Source organism: Calliopsis andreniformis, chromosome 8 (genome assembly GCF_051401765.1).
Source record: "Calliopsis andreniformis isolate RMS-2024a chromosome 8, iyCalAndr_principal, whole genome shotgun sequence".
NCBI lineage: Eukaryota > Metazoa > Arthropoda > Insecta > Hymenoptera > Andrenidae > Calliopsis > Calliopsis andreniformis.
This window is the reverse complement of record NC_135069.1, coordinates 1,705,411-1,725,093: the sequence shown is the minus strand read 5'-3', so window position 1 is coordinate 1,725,093 and position 19,683 is coordinate 1,705,411. Positions and strand designations below refer to the sequence as shown.

At 34.4% G+C, this 19,683-nt stretch overlaps 5 protein-coding genes across 7 annotated transcripts; 2 read left to right on the top strand and 3 right to left on the bottom strand.

Annotated features, from left to right (window-relative positions):
- Positions 1-47: 47 nt before the first annotated feature.
- Positions 48-2,360, bottom strand: LOC143182218 (proliferation-associated protein 2G4). The gene is made up of 7 exons (XM_076383095.1): positions 2,109-2,360; positions 1,307-1,541; positions 1,063-1,225; positions 802-981; positions 485-733; positions 261-407; positions 48-189 (listed from the first exon to the last, which is right to left on the bottom strand). The coding sequence occupies exons 1-7, from the start codon at positions 2,191-2,193 to the stop codon at positions 85-87; spliced, it is 1,164 nt and encodes a 387-aa protein (XP_076239210.1). The 5' UTR covers positions 2,194-2,360; the 3' UTR covers positions 48-84.
- On the top strand, positions 2,288-6,030 carry Eif4b (eukaryotic translation initiation factor 4B). Its single transcript, XM_076383092.1, has 13 exons — positions 2,288-2,419; positions 2,748-2,821; positions 3,038-3,166; positions 3,387-3,562; positions 3,629-3,736; positions 3,812-4,031; positions 4,108-4,359; positions 4,432-4,765; positions 4,840-4,888; positions 4,964-5,075; positions 5,157-5,253; positions 5,336-5,402; positions 5,481-6,030. The coding sequence occupies exons 2-13, from the start codon at positions 2,812-2,814 to the stop codon at positions 5,547-5,549; spliced, it is 1,623 nt and encodes a 540-aa protein (XP_076239207.1). The 5' UTR covers positions 2,288-2,419; positions 2,748-2,811; the 3' UTR covers positions 5,550-6,030.
- Positions 6,031-6,132: 102 nt separating this feature from the next.
- Sec15 (exocyst complex component Sec15) lies at positions 6,133-9,950 on the bottom strand. 2 transcript variants are annotated; one of them, XM_076383085.1, is made up of 13 exons: positions 9,756-9,950; positions 9,182-9,347; positions 8,819-9,105; positions 8,598-8,700; positions 8,282-8,527; positions 8,044-8,211; positions 7,898-7,969; positions 7,705-7,839; positions 7,276-7,646; positions 6,980-7,214; positions 6,770-6,911; positions 6,479-6,665; positions 6,133-6,395 (listed from the first exon to the last, which is right to left on the bottom strand). In XM_076383085.1, exons 1-13 carry the CDS (start codon positions 9,821-9,823, stop codon positions 6,272-6,274), a joined length of 2,304 nt encoding a protein of 767 aa, XP_076239200.1. In that variant the 5' UTR covers positions 9,824-9,950; the 3' UTR covers positions 6,133-6,271. The 2 variants fall into 2 exon arrangements, with proteins under 2 accessions (XP_076239200.1, XP_076239199.1); XM_076383084.1 differs by lacking the exon at positions 9,756-9,950 and adding an exon at positions 9,456-9,574.
- Positions 9,951-12,484: 2,534 nt separating this feature from the next.
- Rsf1 (Repressor splicing factor 1) lies at positions 12,485-14,244 on the top strand. Of its 2 annotated transcripts, none has more exons than XM_076383359.1 (3): positions 12,485-12,678; positions 12,967-13,551; positions 14,068-14,244. In XM_076383359.1, the coding sequence occupies exons 2-3, from the start codon at positions 12,974-12,976 to the stop codon at positions 14,093-14,095; spliced, it is 606 nt and encodes a 201-aa protein (XP_076239474.1). In that variant the 5' UTR covers positions 12,485-12,678; positions 12,967-12,973; the 3' UTR covers positions 14,096-14,244. The 2 variants fall into 2 exon arrangements, with proteins under 2 accessions (XP_076239474.1, XP_076239475.1); XM_076383360.1 differs by having other exon boundaries at positions 12,485-12,761.
- A 1,019-nt stretch (positions 14,245-15,263) lies between these two features.
- On the bottom strand, positions 15,264-18,406 carry Zw10 (Zeste-white 10 kinetochore protein). The gene is made up of 10 exons (XM_076383358.1): positions 18,267-18,406; positions 17,990-18,192; positions 17,116-17,920; positions 16,899-17,047; positions 16,732-16,832; positions 16,466-16,641; positions 16,186-16,392; positions 15,976-16,113; positions 15,771-15,904; positions 15,264-15,609 (listed from the first exon to the last, which is right to left on the bottom strand). Exons 1-10 carry the CDS (start codon positions 18,301-18,303, stop codon positions 15,394-15,396), a joined length of 2,166 nt encoding a protein of 721 aa, XP_076239473.1. The 5' UTR covers positions 18,304-18,406; the 3' UTR covers positions 15,264-15,393.
- Between the last annotated feature and the right edge of the window lie 1,277 nt (positions 18,407-19,683).

The following is a 19,683-nucleotide window of genomic DNA, read 5'->3' as shown; positions in this document are numbered from 1 at the left end:
ACTTTCTGCTCTGAGGCTGCTAAACAAGAAGTAACACAAAGTGCACGATGTTAATACGTCATTATGAACGCTAAGATGGTTGTGTTAGGCCTCGGCGTCATCTTCCATTGCCACTTCACCTACAGCTTTTTCAGCCTTCTTTTTCTTCTTCTTAGCGGATTTCGGATTTGCCGAAGTGTACAATAGAGTCTGCAAATACAAACATGAATTACATAAAAAAGTTAGCCAAAGTCTAAGTAAAAGTAACATTTAATATGTACCTTTAATTTAGGATCTGTAATAGTGCACTGAGACTGATAAGTGTCGAGGTCAAAGGGAATTCCCGTAATTTTATGTGGTCCATTAGGCATTAGTAGTACTGTAAACTTAAATTGTGCAGCGAATTCATTTGGCTTTTCGTATAGTACCTGAAATAACAATAAACATCGCGTAAGAGATAAATTTCTCATCTAAAATAAAAATCGGAAAATTGGCGAATACTTACTTGGAATGGTTCAATCAACCTGTGATTTACACATTCCACAACAGCCATTTTTGCTTTCTTCTCATCTTCGAAAGTACGTAGATTAAATGGCATGAGACCATGTTTATGGGTGACTTCACAGTAAAACATACGCGACGCTTTTAACTTCAGCTGATATGTTTCCTCTGTTTTTTTAAATATAGTAACCCGTGTATCTTGTTCTCTACCTACACCTTCTCCAGTACTAACCAGTACATCCATAGCATATACCTAAACCAAGAAATTTATTTATATATTGCACATTAATTACGTGCAAGAATGTAGGAAGTGCATCATACCTCATGAGTTTCAAGAGTGTATTTCTCATGTTCCTTCTTCTGTGCATCATTTGGATTTTGAATTATAGTCTTCTCTCCATCTATCTTGAACTGTTTTAATTGGTGACTTAACATTCCCTCAATTGGTTTACATTTGTATGCTTCGCAAATCTTTTCTACAGTTCCTGTTATTGTATAAGTCTGAAGAAAGGAAATAATTATGTATACTTGTAAAAGAATTTAAGTAACTGTATAAAAATTAATTGTATGTGAGTATATTACCTCTGTGCCAGGCTTCAGAAGCCTTAATGCAGCTTGAGACGCATAGTGTGCAGCTAACACTACATCTGCTTTTCTACCAGTAACTTTTCTTGTAGGTGAAGCACCTATAACAACAGTGTGGGCCACAACTGCTATAAACCCATCAATATGTGCCCCAAGATCTCTAAAAATAGCAAGCAATAATTAAGTGAAAGAGAAATACTTAATTCATTATGCTTATAGTGATCACAAATGATGAACTTACACTTTTACCATGTCTTCATCTTTAAGAATAAGGTCTGGTTCACTTGCAATTGGTGAAAAGTGGCAGATGCAATTATTAACAGATATGCATGTAGGAAAAGCAATTCCTTTCTTCAATTCTTTCTCCTTTTTGAAAACCCTACTAGTCTCCTCCAGCAACAATTTATCACCATACTCACAAATTTCTCTCACTGATGCTCCAACAACGCATTTATCTAAAACTTGCCTCAACACCCCTGAAACCATAAACAATAATTTAGATAAAAGACAATCAAAATAAAAAGCCCCAAAAAATGATTTCCCATATAATTAAAAGTAGTCTACAAATTTTATTGAATATACAAATCCCAAATTGAACAAGTCTTGAGATAAAAGTAAAAGCTAATAGAATACAAAACCGAGCAAACACTAAACAAATTTTCAGGGAACGTCCAAGGGCTAATCTTTTTACCGAAATGGAAACACACGAATGTGCATGAAAATGGGTAGTCATGGTCATTGATGGGAATGTTAAGTTCCATTGAGAAACTGAAATAAATGATTCTTGTATTGGGTGAGAGAGAAGAAATAATTCCTTTTCGATCGATCGTTAAGAAAGCATAGAATATCCAAGTCATCGATTAATTCTTAAAATATAATAGTTGATGCTAGTCCTATCCCACATGGTAAGGGGGCCCGGCATTAGCGCGCCACATTCCATATGGTCAGCCGGAAAATACAACATTCAGGGGCTGGTAGTTTAGCGAAACAGCCTCACTTTGGATTTTTAGGCTTCATTAGAGAACGTTAAGTCGTTTCCTTACGATTTACGATATCGCCGGCCATTTTATACTTCGTAACAACGAAGTCTTCGGCGATGGTCTTCTCAGTATCCTCTTTGTCCGCCATGTCTTCGGTACACTATATTACGATCACGTGACTCAGAAACTCCTTTCTGCAGTTGCTTCCTGTAACAATCGGCGCCACCGACTGCTTCAAATAATGCGTTCCGAAATTTTCTAGAGGTGTTCACCATTGGTCTCCTCCCGATCGAAAGCTCTGCTATCAATCCTAATCACTTTATTTTTAGAATTCCATACACGTTTTCCCTCCGAATAAAAATTCTCGAATCTCTGTAAGTTTACTGTACAAATTACGTCCTACTACCTACTCTCTATTTGCCTTTAATTTTCGAGAGTTTTCTAATTAATGACGCATATAGCCCTTCCAAAAGAAGTTGGCTGATTTTGCGTAATTTCATGTAGCAAATGAGAGAAGGTATTTTAAACAACAGCTTCAAAAATACTGTAATTTTACTTATAGAATTGATTTAGGTAGAATATTTGCGAAATAAGTCCATAGATTTTCCTTAGATTTGCTTTCTTTCTCTTCTGACTTTGAACGTATAATGTTGGCCGACGTGCGTCTTACTAAAACGTGTTTCATGCCTTATGGATCCTGAGGTTGGTCGTGTGGTCCATCGGAACGCGGATTTGATTTGCATTGCATTAGATTTGTGCCGCAACCATGTCTTCAGGTAAATTTTCCATGGGTGTAAACTAAAACGCCTGATACGTTTTTTATTTATGCGTGTTCTCGGTTATGGGGTCCTCGATGGTGTTCAGTTTTTGCTATTTTTTCCTCCACATAACCAAACTTTTCGCGAAACTCAGCATGCTTTCAATATTGCACCACCATATATCATGGATCTCCCCGTGGAACGCTTCTTTTCATCTGCGTTTATTTCTTTTAGCCAAGAAAGGGAAGAAGAAGAAGGGCAAAACTGTAGATTTAATGTCATTTCTGGCTGATGGGGGTGGAACACCCACTGTACCAGTTAAATCATTGAGCAGCTGGGCGGATGACATGGAAGAAGAACATGGTAATGCAAATTTGTGCATTTTGTGTTCACTGATATCCTATTTTCTTTTTTTTTTAAATATATTTAAAAATTATGTATTTCCATGTATAATCATAAATATGATTAGATATGTTTCAAATTATATATTATTTATTTTAGAAGAAATTCTTTGTAAAGATTGTTTAGATGTTTGTTGTAAAATATGCTCCAAAATAATATAGCTATGATTTTGTGTCAAAAGGATATACATCTAGAAGCAGCAAGGAACCAGTGGTACTACCTACAGCTCCTAGAGCAGCAAGAGATTCACGTATTGATGAAGATGTTCCTACTAATCCACCTTATGTGGCATACCTTACTAATCTTCCATATGAAGTGGATGAGGAATATCTTACAGAATTTTTTGCAGACATGAAGGTCAGTTTTTTATATAAATATGTAAATGATGTGTTCCAGAAGTACTTATATTATTTTTTATTTCAGATTTCTAATATACGTCTGCCAAAAGATTCAAATAAACTTAAAGGATATGGATATGTTGAATTTGCAGACCGTCAGAGTTTAATTAGTGCTCTCAGTTTGTCCAATACAGTAAGTTTCAAACATCATGTTGGAATCCATTATTTCTTAAATAAAACAATTGTACAGAAATAATTGCATTTATAGTCTATGAAAACGAGAAGAGTAAGAATCGATGTCTCAAATAGCGTTAATGACGATCGTCGTGGAGGACGTATGGGCAGAGATAATCGTAGAGACTATAATGAAGATCCTGAACGTACATCTGGAGATTGGAGAAGCGGTCCACGAGATGAAGCTGGAGCTGCCGATGGAGATTCATACCGAAGTCGATATGATAACAGAGATAGAAGAGATGATCGTGATGGTATAAAAAATTTTCACATGTTTATATCGCCACAAAAAATGAGGATTGTAATGAAATTATTGTGTTTATCTATTAGCTTCTGATTACGATAACAAGCCAGGTGCATGGCGGCAGGGTAACGACAGTGACAGAGGGCGACCAACGTTCAGGGACAGAGGTGGCTTCAGGGATGATGATAGAGACAGAGAATGGTCTCGTTACGATAAGGGTAGCAGAGATAGAGACGGAGACAGAGGGAGCAGTTTTGGGCCACGTCGTAATTACGGAGATTCTGATTGGGACCGAGATGGCCAACGTAGACAGGGAAAGCCTAGCACAGATAGCAAACGTAAGAAATACTTCTTTAAGTAATGGAGTACGTAAGAATATTTTATTAATTATAACACTTGTAATATTGCAGCTGATGCAAGAACTAGACCGAAACTACAGCTACAACCCCGTACAAAACCAATTGATTCAGTTGTAAAAGAGGAACAGCCTGCTGCAGCCGCAGCCGCAGCCCCAGCTGGCACTGGCCCTGCTCCTGCTTCTGCTGCTGCTCCTACTACTCCTACTTCTGCTCCTGCTCCTGCTCCTGCTCCTGCTTCTGCTCCTGCTCCTGCTCCTGCTCCTGCTTCTGCTCCATCAACAAATATATTTGGTGCTGCAAAACCTGTAGATACCACTGCCAGAGAAAGAGAAATAGAGGAACGTCTTGCTAAATCGTATGCAGAACCGAAACCTAAGGAAGAAGGGTATAAAATGCAGGGAAATTAGTTTAACAATTGAACATTTTTTATTTGTGATGCTAATGCTCTTTTCGTTGTAGGGACTCTGAAAGACGTGGGAGAGATGGTACTTGGGGAAGACGTAATGGGGTAAATTCATAGTGTAGAAATTTGTATTATACAATCTATCGAGTTATTAACCAAGTATTTTATTGTTCTTAATAGGAAGGCCGCGATGACAAGGAAAAGGAGAAGAGTCGACAAACCTGGCGATCGGAAGACGACGGAAGTCGACGAACTGAAAGATCGGCACTGCGAACTCAACCTGCTCATTCTGGTAAATTCAGCTTACATTATTTTGATATATTTTTAGTTATATTTAATTGACTACAGCACTTAATCTTTCCTCTTCATCCAGAGCAATATGGAGATTCTAAAGGGCAACTATCTTCTCGTGGTGGACCCCCGCCTCCAAGAGGTCCTCCAAAATCAAGTGAAACACGTAGTGGAGACAGGTATTTCACACGACTAGAAAATTTTGATATTTTTTGTGCTGAAAAATAAATATTCATGTTTTTTGTGAACTTGTATTTGCAGAGATCGAAGAGACAGAGAAAAAGACGATATCAGTAGAATGCCAAAGGCAAAAGATGAACAAGCTCCAGTAAGTCTCTTCAACTTGAGAAAATAATTGTGTTTAACGTGGGCATTACTAATTATACATAATTTTTTTTTGTTACAGAATTTCGTAGCTTCCAATAAGTATTCCATGCTACCTGATGATGTGGATCCTGACAATATTGATGATTAGTCCTGACCAGTATATGTCATCAATTAAATTGTGCCACATACATCGTAAATTGGTCTATGTATGCATATTATTAATTTGTTTTATCCTCTATTAAATACTTATCAAATTGATTCATGAATCAAGCACTATGCTCTTGGTATTACTTTACAGGAATTATTGTTGATTTGTATTTAATCTATTTTATTATTCTTAATATAATTATCTATCTACTTACCTATATTTACTTTATATTTCGGTATGAGAGTTTCAATATCTATTAAATCACTCGAAGGATTCGATTGATTTTAGAAAAAAAGCAGTGATTTTTTAAAAATATTTAATTTCGAAGATAATTGCATCTGTAATACTTAGGAATTGGAACTTCATATGTCACACTTTATCCGCTGTACAGTTATTGTACGATATGTAACTCATTTACATGTAATATAACAACACCAGTTTAGGAGGAAACAATTAAAATAATAAGTGTATGGGAACTTAATGATGTATTATATTCTATTGCCTGGAATTCAGTATAGAGTAAACTCAATAGTAAGCAAAAAAGAAGGAATTACAGCATTATTTATAAAGAAGTTAAAACGTGACTGATTCAAGGAAATTATTTATAGCCATTTTATTACAATAACAATAAGTTTCTAAATAATTATGCTTGAAGCATATATATTAAAAATTAAGTATTTACAATCTCTTTTGAGGTATATACATGGTAACTTTAGTTTCATTCACTGTTGAGTAGTTTGCGCCAATTGACGTAATTGTTTCAGCACAGTTTCTAACAATTTTTTCTTATCGCGTTCGCTTTTCTTTAACACTGAAAATACTGTTTTTTTATCAGACTCTTTTAACCTGCAAGTATATGGATTATTAAAATGTAGATATCAGTATCGTGAAGCGTGTTAATATCAGATAAAGTAAAACGTGATACATACTTCTCTAACAAAAGTACAGCCATATTTGGAGTTACAAGATTATATTTACTTGACTCGTGGCCGTAATCATGAAAATAAGTAGGCCAGTCCCAACTCATGAACAAATCTAGTAATTGTCTTAATTGTGCGAAGTTTTGCAGTAAGGTACCCTCGGGTAAACCAACTACAGGTTCCGAGGCAGCAAATTCTAAAAATTGAAATATGGTTTACATTTATATTCAGTCTAATGCATTTAAAACTATTTTGTAAAAATTTATTGTACATCTTATTTTAAAATAAAAAGAGACGTACGTTCGCATTGTATCGTATCCAAATTAACTTGTTGAAGAGCACCCATAGATATCTGTTTAACATCTTCACTAATTAAGATTCCTAGTATAGCTTTCGCTATGTGGGAGCAAGCAGATTTACAAGCAACTTGTGCAACTTCATCCTAAAACATATATTAGTCACTTCAAATTTAATTATTGATAAAAAAACTTTTATGAATAAGATACGTACTGGTAAATTAGTAAAACAAGTGAAAGTACTTTGTAGGAACGCTATAAGATCAGTGATAAAACCAGATGCGTGTCCCTGAGGTTCAGCTAAATTCCAATCATAATTTTCTAATTCTAAAAATTCATCGAGTTTGTTTTTTAATTTCTCACAAATTTGTTTCTCGGCATCGTCTCTCGCAACTCGGAACATTGCTGATTCGACACCCATACAACTTAGCTGTCCTTCGTGCGGTGTTCTACAAAATTAACATAGCATATTATGATATTCTAATAATCAGTAATTCAACTAATTCTTACCCTGTAATATTAGTAACAAATTCTTCTAAATATTTTGTAGATTTTTCAAGATAACCCGTATTTATTATAATTTGAACTACTTGTAGAAGTGCTAATGATGGTTTTCTGAATAAAGACGATAAACATCCGCTAAATGTTCTTGTTAATAATAAATTCGTTGATTTGCAAATCATTTCATCTATTTCCGTCTGCGTGAAGTTTAAATCTTCCGAAAATTTGAGGCAAGCATAAATGAATTCTTTAACTTGCTGATAAACTTTCGGTACCATATCCGAAAATGGAAATTTTTTAGGAAATTCTGATCTTTCTAATTCTTCGTCGTGATAAGGAAACAAATCCAGAACATTATCGTACTCCTCTTGTGTCGTTACCTAAAAAATTACGATATACGCGACGTGTAAAAATTAATAAATATAAAAAAATACATACCTGAATTGGTAAAAAACTATCTTCGTCTAAGATGTCCCTAAACACTTGAACCCAATGTTGCATTAGAACTTCATTATAATGAACTCTAATTTCTTGTAATAAATCCCACAATTGCCCCACAGAATATCCATAGTTCTATACAAAAAAAATTAGATAATAAATATCTTAACTAAATTATATGAGATCTACTTACCCTTAAGGTCGTATTAAACAGCATTATAAGATTTTTTATTTTCAAAATGAGTGTCGCATCTGTACAATACGCCTAGAACAATGATAACAGAAATAAGTAATTTATTAGAATATTTTTATCCATGCATAATGTTTATCATCACTTACGGAGTGAGTGCGTAACGCATTTACTATCTTTGAGAGTGCCATTGACCAAAGCTCATCTAAATAGGATCGCGTAGCCAAACCATTTCCCGTATTCAAAATATGGTCTTCTACTACAAAGAAGCCCACGATGCCTTGCAGGTAAGTTTGATAACCACTTATACTTTCGTGCTAAAAAATAAGAAATGCAAATGTAAAAAATGTGACAAATGTAAAAATGTCCTTTTGTATTAATAAGTACCATATTAATAGGCGATTGTAAAACTAGTCTGGCTTGTTGCTTTCTTTGCTGCCTGTAATAAGCTTTGAAAGTTTCTCCCTCGCGAAGAACACTATAAATATGCATACAACGATATACTGGGCTAAAATCCATCAAGTCTTGTGCACTTAATTCTTCTTCACCTTCATTTGATACAGAATTTGTAGTATATGTTCTCTTCTTCTTGCGGCCGATAATTTCGGCTTCAATAGTTAATTGTTCTTGTGTCTAATATAAAATTAGTAGAATGTAGAAAACATATAGAAGTTTATTTATGAACTGAAACAATTTTACTTACATGCCTCATAGCAACATCACCAATTTTTGGTGAATATTTCCTAATGTTTTCTAAAAAATCTCTTAAATCAGACATAGAAGCATCCTTAATATTTTCACGCAGTCTAAAATCATTGCAATCTATCAGTCACTGAATGTATCTTATTATTTCTGTGTTAAATTATTTTTTAGTTACATTCTGCTGTAAAGATAAATATTTCTTTATCTTCTGATATTACTCACTGTGGGATCTGTTGTGTAATTTGTGAAGAAAATCTATAATTTGTTACTTTTGGTAAATCATGATGTTCTAACTGTTCCAGGGTCTTCAATGCTGGATAATAACGTTTGTCTTTCAACTGTTTCTGCAATTTTGCATATGCAGCTAATACAGGAAGACACATAGTTAGACTGTCCACTGCTGCAGCCATGTTACTTTCTACTTTACGTGCTTTCACAAGCTCTTCTCCTTTTTCTATTACTTTGGTGGCAGTGGCAGTAATACGTTTGTCCAGTTCCAGTATGTCAGCCTACAAACAACAATAGCTGTATTCCATTATGCAATTCTCACATTTGTGATGAAGAGACTCCAAAATATGGACTAACATTAAGTTGTTGTGCTTGAGAACGAACTTGTAAAAGTTCTCTGATTGAATCAATGAAACCCTGATAGTGATGATTGCACATTCTTTCAATGTCTTTATCATGTGCTTTGATACGCTCATCAAGCTTTTCCATAAACTTCTGATGCTCGTGGCCATCGTAAATTGCTCTAAAAAAAGAATATTTAAAGTTGACAATACATGTACATTGTTTTCCAATTATTTTTTTTTTCTTTTAAAATAGAGTTCCATAGAGGAATTGTTTGCAATATTAGTACCTGAAAACAAGACCTATACTATTGGCGTCTGTGGACTCTATTTCATACAACAGGTACTCATGCTTTGGTACCATACTTGACAGTAGATTGTCAACTTGGTTAGTTGACAACCTAGACATGGCACAAACCGAATTCGATTTTTCTTTATTTTATTACAGGGACATCCACCCCCGTTTTCCATCCCCTATAGTGCGCATATGCACGATAATAAGTGCATCTGCGTGAAGGGGTTGTTTCAAGGGGCGGGTTATTCAATGCAACCCCTTGAGAAAGAGTGAATATCATTTTAAGTTTACGTACCGAAAAGTTGGACCTAGATAATCATCGATGCCTTCTATCTCTTGAATAAGAATATCGTATCGTTGCATTCTGATTAAATTTGCAAGTAATGCAAGAGATAGGAAAATATATGCGTCACAACTTTTGATAAACCAACTCAAGTCCTCACAACATTTACCAACGTCAAGTTATTCCTATTCATTATGCAACCACGTGTCATTCTTGTATTAAGATATCAATTTAAGGTTATAATAATACACTATAAATAATATTCTACAAGAATGTTGTTAATTTGTCCAATAAAAGAAGTTTTGAAAACTTATTTAGAGCGTAGGTTGAAGAACGCTATGGATGCAATCTACGAATTAAAGAAAAGACATACTTCATAAACAACACTTATTTATTCATTTATTTATTATTTTAAGACATTATACGTATCGTTTGTATCTACAGTAACATTTTAGGCACTAGATTTTACAGAAATAATACAATTATAATTAAAAAATTGCCCATTTTATGCACAATTAAATGTTATCGCCGCCTAGCAGTCGTTTTCGAGAAACAAAAATTTATGAACAATTATTTCCTGATTTATGGATAATCTGAAGGTGTAGAATTATCGTAGAGACTCTAATTCTTATCATACAATGATGAAAGTTCATGGAAATTGTTTATTTATTGTAAAAAAAACATTTGAAGATTATTCGGGGGCCCCGCACCCTGATGATACGGCCCTTAAGGAAAGTTGCTAGCGACAACTTCGCCATCTAGCGGTGATCCGCGAACTAACGTTTTTATAGAATAAATAAATTTGTTAATTAACGAGAAATCTAATAATGTAGAATCGTTGTAGGGTCTCTATGCGTAATTATGCAATGATAAAAGTTCATTGAATTTGTTTATTTATTGCAAAAACAGCATTTGACAGGTAGTACTAAGGGTTAGTCATATAGAACCTGAAAATCCATTATTTATTAATTAATGCATAATTTGGCGATGCAAGATCACTGCAGGGCCTCTATGCATAATAATGCAACAATAAAAGTTCATAGAATTTGTTTATTTATTGCAAAAACAGCATTTGACAGGTAGCAGTACAGGGTTATAAATACACAACATGAAAAATCAATAACTTATTAATTAAAACACAATTTGGCGATGCAAGATCACTGTAGGGTCTCTATGCATTATTATGCAACAATAAAAGTTCACAGAATTTGTTTATTTATTGCAGAAACAATATTAGTAAAAATTGGCTCAAAATCGTACTGGTGGCGCCATCTAGCGGTGAAACGGGGGAACTAAAACTAGAACTTCTACTTTTAGTTCCGCAGCGCCACCGCTAGATGGCGCCACCAGTACGATTTTGAGCCAATTTTTACTAATATTGTTTCTGCAATAAATAAACAAATTCTGTGAACTTTTATTGTTGCATAATAATGCATAGAGACCCTACAGTGATCTTGCATCGCCAAATTGTGTTTTAATTAATAAGTTATTGATTTTTCATGTTGTGTATTTATAACCCTGTACTGCTACCTGTCAAATGCTGTTTTTGCAATAAATAAACAAATTCTATGAACTTTTATTGTTGCATTATTGTGCATAGAGGCCCTGCAGTGATCTTGCATCGCCAAATTATGCATTAATTAATAAATAATGGATTTTTCAGGTTCTATATGACTAACCCTTAGTACTACCTGTCAAATATTGTTTTTGCAGTAAATAAACAAATTCTACGAACTGTTGGTGTTGTACAATAATGTGTATACCTCTTAGAATTATTCTGTATCATCAAATTGCGTATAAATTTATAAATAATTATATTTTCAATTTGTTTTCCTAACCCTGTACTACTACCTGTCAAATGCTGTTTTTGCAATAAATAAACAAATTCAATGAACTTTTATCATTGCATAATTACGCATAGAGACCCTACAACGATTCTACATTATTAGATTTCTCGTTAATTAACAAATTTATTTATTCTATAAAAACGTTAGTTCGCGGATCACCGCTAGATGGCGAAGTTGTCGCTAGCAACTTTCCTTAAGGGCCGTATCATCAGGGTGCGGGGCCCCCGAATAATTTTCAAATGTTTTTTTACAATAAATAAACAATTTCCATGAACTTTCATCATTGTATGATAAGAATTAGAGTCTCTACGATAATTCTACACCTTCAGATTATCCATAAATCAGGAAATAATTGTTTAGAAATATTTCTAATTCAGGGGCGGCTGCTATGCGGCGATATCATTTCAATGTCTATAAAATGAACTTTTTCTTTGTAATAAATAAACAGTTTCTACTGTTGAAATATTGTATTAATAACTACACACTAATTACATCAGTTTTATATGAATTAAGACGAAATTAGTAGCCGAACAAATAAATTATTAAGCAATTGTAGATATCAGAACAATGTCCAGAATAATGTGTCGTATACTAATGGTTTTTGCGTTTATATAGGTTGTAGGTTCATTAATCAAATAACAACACATTTATGTATAAATGCATAATTTATTTAAACAGTAAATTATGATTTCTTATAAAAAAAAAAGCAATAATTGCGAAAACGTATGTTTACAATGGAATAAACATGCATTAACTTTTAATGTAAAATCGTTCCAACTATTTTAATCTGCATTCTGCAGAAGTCATAATCAAGAATTAAATTAGCGGATAGGGTGCCTTTTCCACCAGTAACTTTACTGTGTTAGACGTAGTATGGAACGAATCATCGTCCGTTTGTAAATACAAGCTTTTGGCGTCTGGGTTGGAGACGCCAAGACGTCGGATGTAGTTTCTGTGCATTGTGAACCCCGGTTGATCCTCGCCTATCGATTCTATCGTGCTAACAACGTATTGGGTATTCTTTTCCTTCCGAATTTCTCGAACAATTTAATTAAGAAACAAAGGTTTCACGGGAAATAGAAATACAAGTACGTACACCGCTGTTACGATAACTCTACCAAATCTTTCCACAAGCGTTCTCATTTTGGTTCCCTGGCGCTCGAGATCAATCGTACGTTTCGTAAACAAAAAAAGATATTAGAATCGAAACGTTATTATAAATATTATACTCGTATGCTTTATCCAATCACCTTTACGAGAAACTTAACATTAAAATACATACAACGCGTATTTTTTCTATTGTTTTTGTTACCGTTGTATGGATTATGTTCCGAATATGTAAACAGTTTTATTTTACATGTAATTACAACTTTTAGGTCGAAAATGACTCCAGAAGGATACACACGCGTCTATGTTGGTGGATTAAATGGTAGCATAAAGAAAGAAGATCTTCAGACAGAGTTTGAAAAGTATGGCAAACTAAACAAAGTGTGGGTTGCATTTAATCCACCAGGTTTTGCTTTTATCGAATTTCTAAACACAAGTGAGGCAGAGCTTGCCTGCAGCAGTATGAACGGCACAGAAATTATGGGTGCCAAGTTAAGAGTAGAAATTTCACGAGGTAGAGGTCGTGGAGGAGGTAGAGGCGGTATGGGAGGGTTTAGAGGAAGTCGAGGTGCTGCTAGTAGGGGCTATGGGTCTGCAGTCTCCACTGCGCTAAGTTACAGAGGAAATAATCCATATGCAGATTACGGTGGTTACTATGCAGGCAAGGGTGGTGGAAGTAGAAATAGGGACTACTATGGAGAAGATTATATGTCCAATCGTACTGGTGGGTATGTTACTCGAGATGGATATACGCAGGATGTCTATAATAGCATGGATTCCAATGCTGACTACTATACGAACAAAGGCAGTGGCACATCGAGGTATAGAAGTCGTTCCCCGGCTAGTCGTGGCAGGTACTAATGATACCAGTCCTTGTAAATTGATTTTACATTACAGTACATATATACAAACTTGCCAGAATTTCGTTTTCCTGCATTTCTCAAAGATATAATGAAGAATTGATTTCTTTCCATTGTTGATTAAATATATCTAATTATTTTTTATTGTTAATGCTAGAATTCAATTAAGAACTAATAAGAAAACATTCCTAGAGTAAACATAGAGAATAAATAATCCATTTTATATTTTTTTAACAGCTGTAGAAGTTAATAAACTGTAAATAATACTAAAAAAATTTAAGTTTTTATATTCATTCAGATATGTGATGACAGTAGAGTGCAAACTATGCACATACGTAAAAAGAGGTCATTTATTGCATGATAGTAGCATCAGTAATTGATGCTGAATAAATTTGTTGCATGTACAGATGTATTACACAGTTAATAAATATACTCTCAGTTAATGAGAGTTACCTGGCCGACAAAGGCGAAAGTAATGTGACATCCTATTTTGCACTTCCATGTTCACAGTCATCGTCATCTTCGTGAATGCACATAAAAGATCTACGCTGCATTGCCAATCTGAACCGCGGGCCAATCAACTACCCGCCCTGATGACTACATTTCTATCCAATCTACGCAGCGACCTGTATATAGACAAGAACTACCATTGCAGATTAAGTTGTGCAATACCATTTATATAGTATAATTTAGTTCCACAGTTTGTAATCGTTTTCAGAACATTACTCATTATTCATAAACACGTGTTATTACACTTTATATACTATAAACGAAAGGAAAGATGAAAGAAATTATGAGAAGGATTTGAATCAACTATATGATCTTAGACTGAAGGGAATTTACATAGTGTCCTGTCTTTAAATCTGGGGTATTACATATTTTATGATATTTGATAAGTTTTTTTATACGTATTTTTTATACTTTTTTTTTAAGTTCTTTTTACATGAAAGGGTGTTTCATATGCTTTGTAAAAAAAATATGAGATAAGACTTTTCTATAATTCATGACCTTTGTTTTCTTTCATTCAAGTTCTAATATGTTTCTAAAGGGGTTCCAATATAATGGTCTGTAAGTGTATGTCATCTATTATAGACGTACTTATTGTTTAATGAATAGGAATAACTTCATGTAGAAAATGGAGGAAAAACAAGTGAAAAATTTGCGCCATTTTAACCAAATGCACACTACTGCTCGTATATGATTGATTGTGCAGCTTTGCCTTAAGGACTTTTATACATCATGCGAATTCAAGATTGAAAGGCTGCAAAATTAATTTCTTACATAATTTGATTTATGGCCTTCAAATATATGTGCAGACTCAGTATTGCATTTGGAAATTCTTCATCATTTACTACTGTGGATATTTGAATGAGAAATACTGAAATTATGGTAATAATGTTTGCCATTGCTGTAAATGATATGGAATTGGAAGTCTAATTAAATGATTTGCTCTCACTACTGTCCGCCACCCTGCCTGCCCGCTCGCCCATCTACTTTCTTAAAGTTTGCAACACTTACTAGTTTCTTTCATAAATCAGTAGCAAAAGTTTTAAAAAATTCATTCACAATAATTACTCTAAACTGAAGCAGTTATCAAATAAGACAAATGAGTAATAAACGATTGCTGGTAAGATGTGTGATTTCACGAAAGATTAATGTAAGTATTACACTATAAATTTAAAAATTAAAAGTAATATTCGTAAGTTATAAAATATTCTAATATTAACAGTATAATGAAACAGTACATACATCACAGAGTTATACTGCTAATATTAATTTCATTTACCATAGTGATAACGCAAAATGGGTTTTATACATAAATCAAATTTTTTAACATTATTTTATGGAAGCTAACAAATTGGATCTCCGTTCAGTATTTTGAAATAGTGCTCTGATCAGTTGTTTCACTTGAGATGCTGTAAATTCACGCGCAAGTGGTCCTTTGCCGCCTCCCCATCTAACTTCAATTTCTTTCAGTGATGCTCCAAGTACTTTAATTAGTTCTAAAAATTTCTCCCATTTGCGAACGTGCTCTTGGATCTTTTCGGGATCCTGAAATTAGAAAAGAAGTAAAGTTATTGCAGTTTAATTTTTCAGGAACAACTCATAGAATTTGTGGCAAGATTGAAATTTCTTAATGTAATTTTCCTGATCAGTTCAATAAAAAGTCTGTTAGATTATTAAATCATATACCTTTTTCAATAAAAACTCACCGGGAATATTAATGGTGCGCGTTTAACAATCATGTTGAATAGCGTTACTAATTCGGTCGCAACGTCAGCAGGAATGTCTTCGACGGATGTTACTCTGATTATCAAATCGTCAATCATTGAATTCATAATACATCCTAAAATATTATTAATATTATTAACATTCAAATAATAATTTTTATACATTTTTGTCGCGGAGAGGACTGACCTACAGCTCTACAGTAAATATTTAGGGGCAGCACATCTAACCAAACTGTTTTCAATAATTCCAATTGCCTAATGCATTGCCTCAATGCGCGTTCAGTGCTAGAATGCAGTTCTGGAGTTTGGCCTAGCGCTGACAAACCTTAATCGAAAGAAAATATTTTAGTCACTATTAAACATTAATTATGAACTTCACAATTCATAAATTACTAACCAGATTCTTTAAGTATGTCAAAAATAATATTTCTCTGATATTTCATATGTTCCAAGAAACTTGTTGATCCGACATTTCGTAGTACCAGTATCTGATCAGCAAAAGTAAGATTCAAGTTTTGTAATGATTCAGGTAGCTTGTCTCTGTACTCATATCCCAATGTAAGAAGATGATGTGCAAGGTACATACAATTATTATGAAACACAGCTAAATAAAAAGAATTTCGATTTGTAAAAAGTGTAAAAATACTGGTTGGTTTTAGAAGTTATAAATTCCTTACCAACTTGCTGTGGTATTGTTTCTAAAAATTTCCGATGATGTTCAGGTACCACTCCTGCATACATTTCGAAAATATTTCTACATGTATAAAATAACCGAATGGCACAGGGGTCTGGACTACTACACGCTTCATCTAAAATACTTCGCACAAGATCTAACGTTTCTCTTGCGCTCTTGCTAAAATATAATACATTCACATAAAATTATTTTATAAAAATAAACGAAAACTTTTTGAACCTATTTTTTTCTTAATAAAAACTTATATACCTTATTTGACACTTGGGAAGTTGGAATGTATTATCGCTCAACTTTTTATCTATCTTTACTTCATTATAGTCATTTGAATCCTCTGAAAATTCAAGTGGTTCCTAAAATGTTAAAAAACATTTACTTTACATATTTTTATGAATCGTAGCAATTTATACAATACTTGCCTGTGGCTCATAGACAATGCAATCATGTAAATCTTTTTTCATGATGTTTCGAGCCTTTGCTAGTAAGTCTTGACAAATTCTTTCAATAAATACTTTATCAATATTCTTCGTATATTCTGAGAGAAACAGCTGATCGCTCGTAATAAACCCTAAAAAACGTACGATTATGCATCATTGTACAAATTAGTAAAAACTAGTATATTTATAAATCCCCTACCAATATCCACTAAAAACTGCTGAAAATCATTGATAGCTTCAACAATAGGTATAAAGTTTTTAAAGTCCGCGCTACAAGTCGGAACAATTTGTGAAATGCAATCGGCTATTAGCGATGTTGATAAACGATCCAATAAATAAGGTTGTATTTCTTTGAGGAAAGCTTCGTCATCGTGTATCGTAATATTGAAATGCTGATGAAGAAATTTAAATAACAATTCCAGATTGTAAAGCACGCTCTTGTAGTTAGGCGATTTCTTCCTGTTCAGTATTTCAACAGTAAAAATTTTTTCGTCTATTACATAAACAGAACAATCATCACTGATGATAGGGCTAATCATATAGTCCATAAGCGTCGTCGCAAAATTATGCAGACGACTCCCAAGGTTGTCAATTAAATGCAATGCCTGCATCAAATCTTGCATATCGCCTAGCTCATTTTTCACACTGAGCGTAATTGTCTTGGCATCTTTATCTTCGACACCTGTCCAACAGATACGCTCGTGTAATAACGAGGATGTATTAGTTAGGAACGCATTGTACAGATTTGAATATTCGTCTTCGATTGCCGTGTAGATGTCGAGGTCTCGCAAACCATTTTGCTCATTATATAATATAGTATGCATTCGACACAACGTTTTTGCAGCATCCACGTATTGTTTCATTTCTTGATAATTTTTTACTGCTTTTATACATTCGTGTAATGATATGAGTTGATTGGAAAGTTGCAGCATCATATTTGATTCCTTTAAAGCCTGAGAGAGAGTCTTCAGTTCTTTTATAGAACCTGACAACTCTACTTTAACCTGGAATATAAAAATTGTAAATTGTTTTTGTATTATACAATTGACTTAAATGCTTATATGAATTTATACTTGTTCATCTATCTTCTTTTGCAATGCATTCATCTCCTCGAGTAGTTTTTCTCCTTTAGCCACCAGATGTTGATCTCTCGTAAGTTTCGACGTAAACTCAACATAATTATCGTCCATAAAATCTTTGACATTGTGTTTCAGTCTAGTTATTTCTTTCTGTATCTCCGTTATTTTTTCACGTAAATTATCCTTCTCAAGTTTCCCTAAAAAATGCAACGTTAATTTAATACTCGTTTGTTTTTCGCGGGTAATTTCGTAAGTGAATTTGTGTACATACCTGCTGCTATCAACACGTCAGTCAGAAACGATGTCATGTTGACTCCAAATCGTGCTCTGTATTAGCTGCAATTAAAAGTCTCTTGGCACAAATTTATACTAATTTAATATTCAGCATTACCGACTCTCGTTCAGGAAATAATATGCATAAAAGTCAACAATAAGTAGTATAACCTGGACTTACCACCGGCTTGTATTGTATCAGTTTACAACTGTTCGCAGTGCGCTGCATTATCACAGCGCCATCTATGATTATAGATAATAGCGCCACTGCAGCAATGACTTCTCTGCCGTTGCGTACTTCAAAATCATTCAAAAGCCCGAAAAAAATTCTGAATAGAACAAATACTATGTCCATAATTCATTGATAGAACTTGCATAAATGATGAATAAATTGTCAGAAGTACAATTACACGTAGATCATAATTTACGCGCTGATTATAGTATATATAAAAAATTTACCTACAATTGTGCATATAGTTACTTCAAGTACTATAGTAATGCCCATTTAGTATGCATCCTTTTTTAAAAATTAATAGTCGCATACTCTCTCTCTAGTTCTAATTTATATAGTAAAGTAAACTTTTCTTCATTCAGCCTCTCCTTTCACTCAATGATCCACAGAAAGAAATAGGTTCCATAATTCCATAAACTCACAGATCTGCAAACATAAATAAACACCACTCCATTAGTTCTCATAACAAGATTATACTTTTTAGCTTCATTTTATTGCATAAAAAGAAGATTTAATCAAAAGCTTAAATAAAAATTGCCTCAATATCATCAGCCAAAGAGAGCTACATATCAAGCAAAGCATATAGCATAGTCAGCAATAGGGACAGGTATCCCAGGAGGGACTCACCTGTTTCACAACCTGCGTGACGTACGCGCCGTGTCACGTGACAGCGTTACCTTTCAGCGTTGGTAGTAGGTGGTAGTGGTAACAATATTGGCGCTTTATGGTAGCCACAGTAGTGGGCCTACGAGAGAACGCGAGGGAGGAGCGTCGACGGGAAAAGACGGTAGAAATATACCTGGCCGAACCAGTCAAACCGCGCCCAACGTGACGCCAGGTGTCCATCGCGTCGCGACGCAGTCACGTTCTGCGATTTACGTTACTTCGTCGGTTACAAATACGCCGTAGATCACGGACACTCGACTACCATTGAAAACACTCTCTCTTTCTCCGTTGGGATCGATCGTGAAGCTCCTCCACTCTGATCGAGGAACGCGAACATCTGACGCAGTGATAACAGCGAGGGATCAGATTCATCTCAGCGGCCGAGCTCGTAAAAATGCACGGCGTCTTTTCGATCGTAGGGTTTCTCAACGGCAGAATAACGGCAGCAGTACAGCCGAGTCGCTACAGTCGAGCTGCGATCCCTCGCGCGTGAAAGAGCACGTCGAGAGGAAAGGTT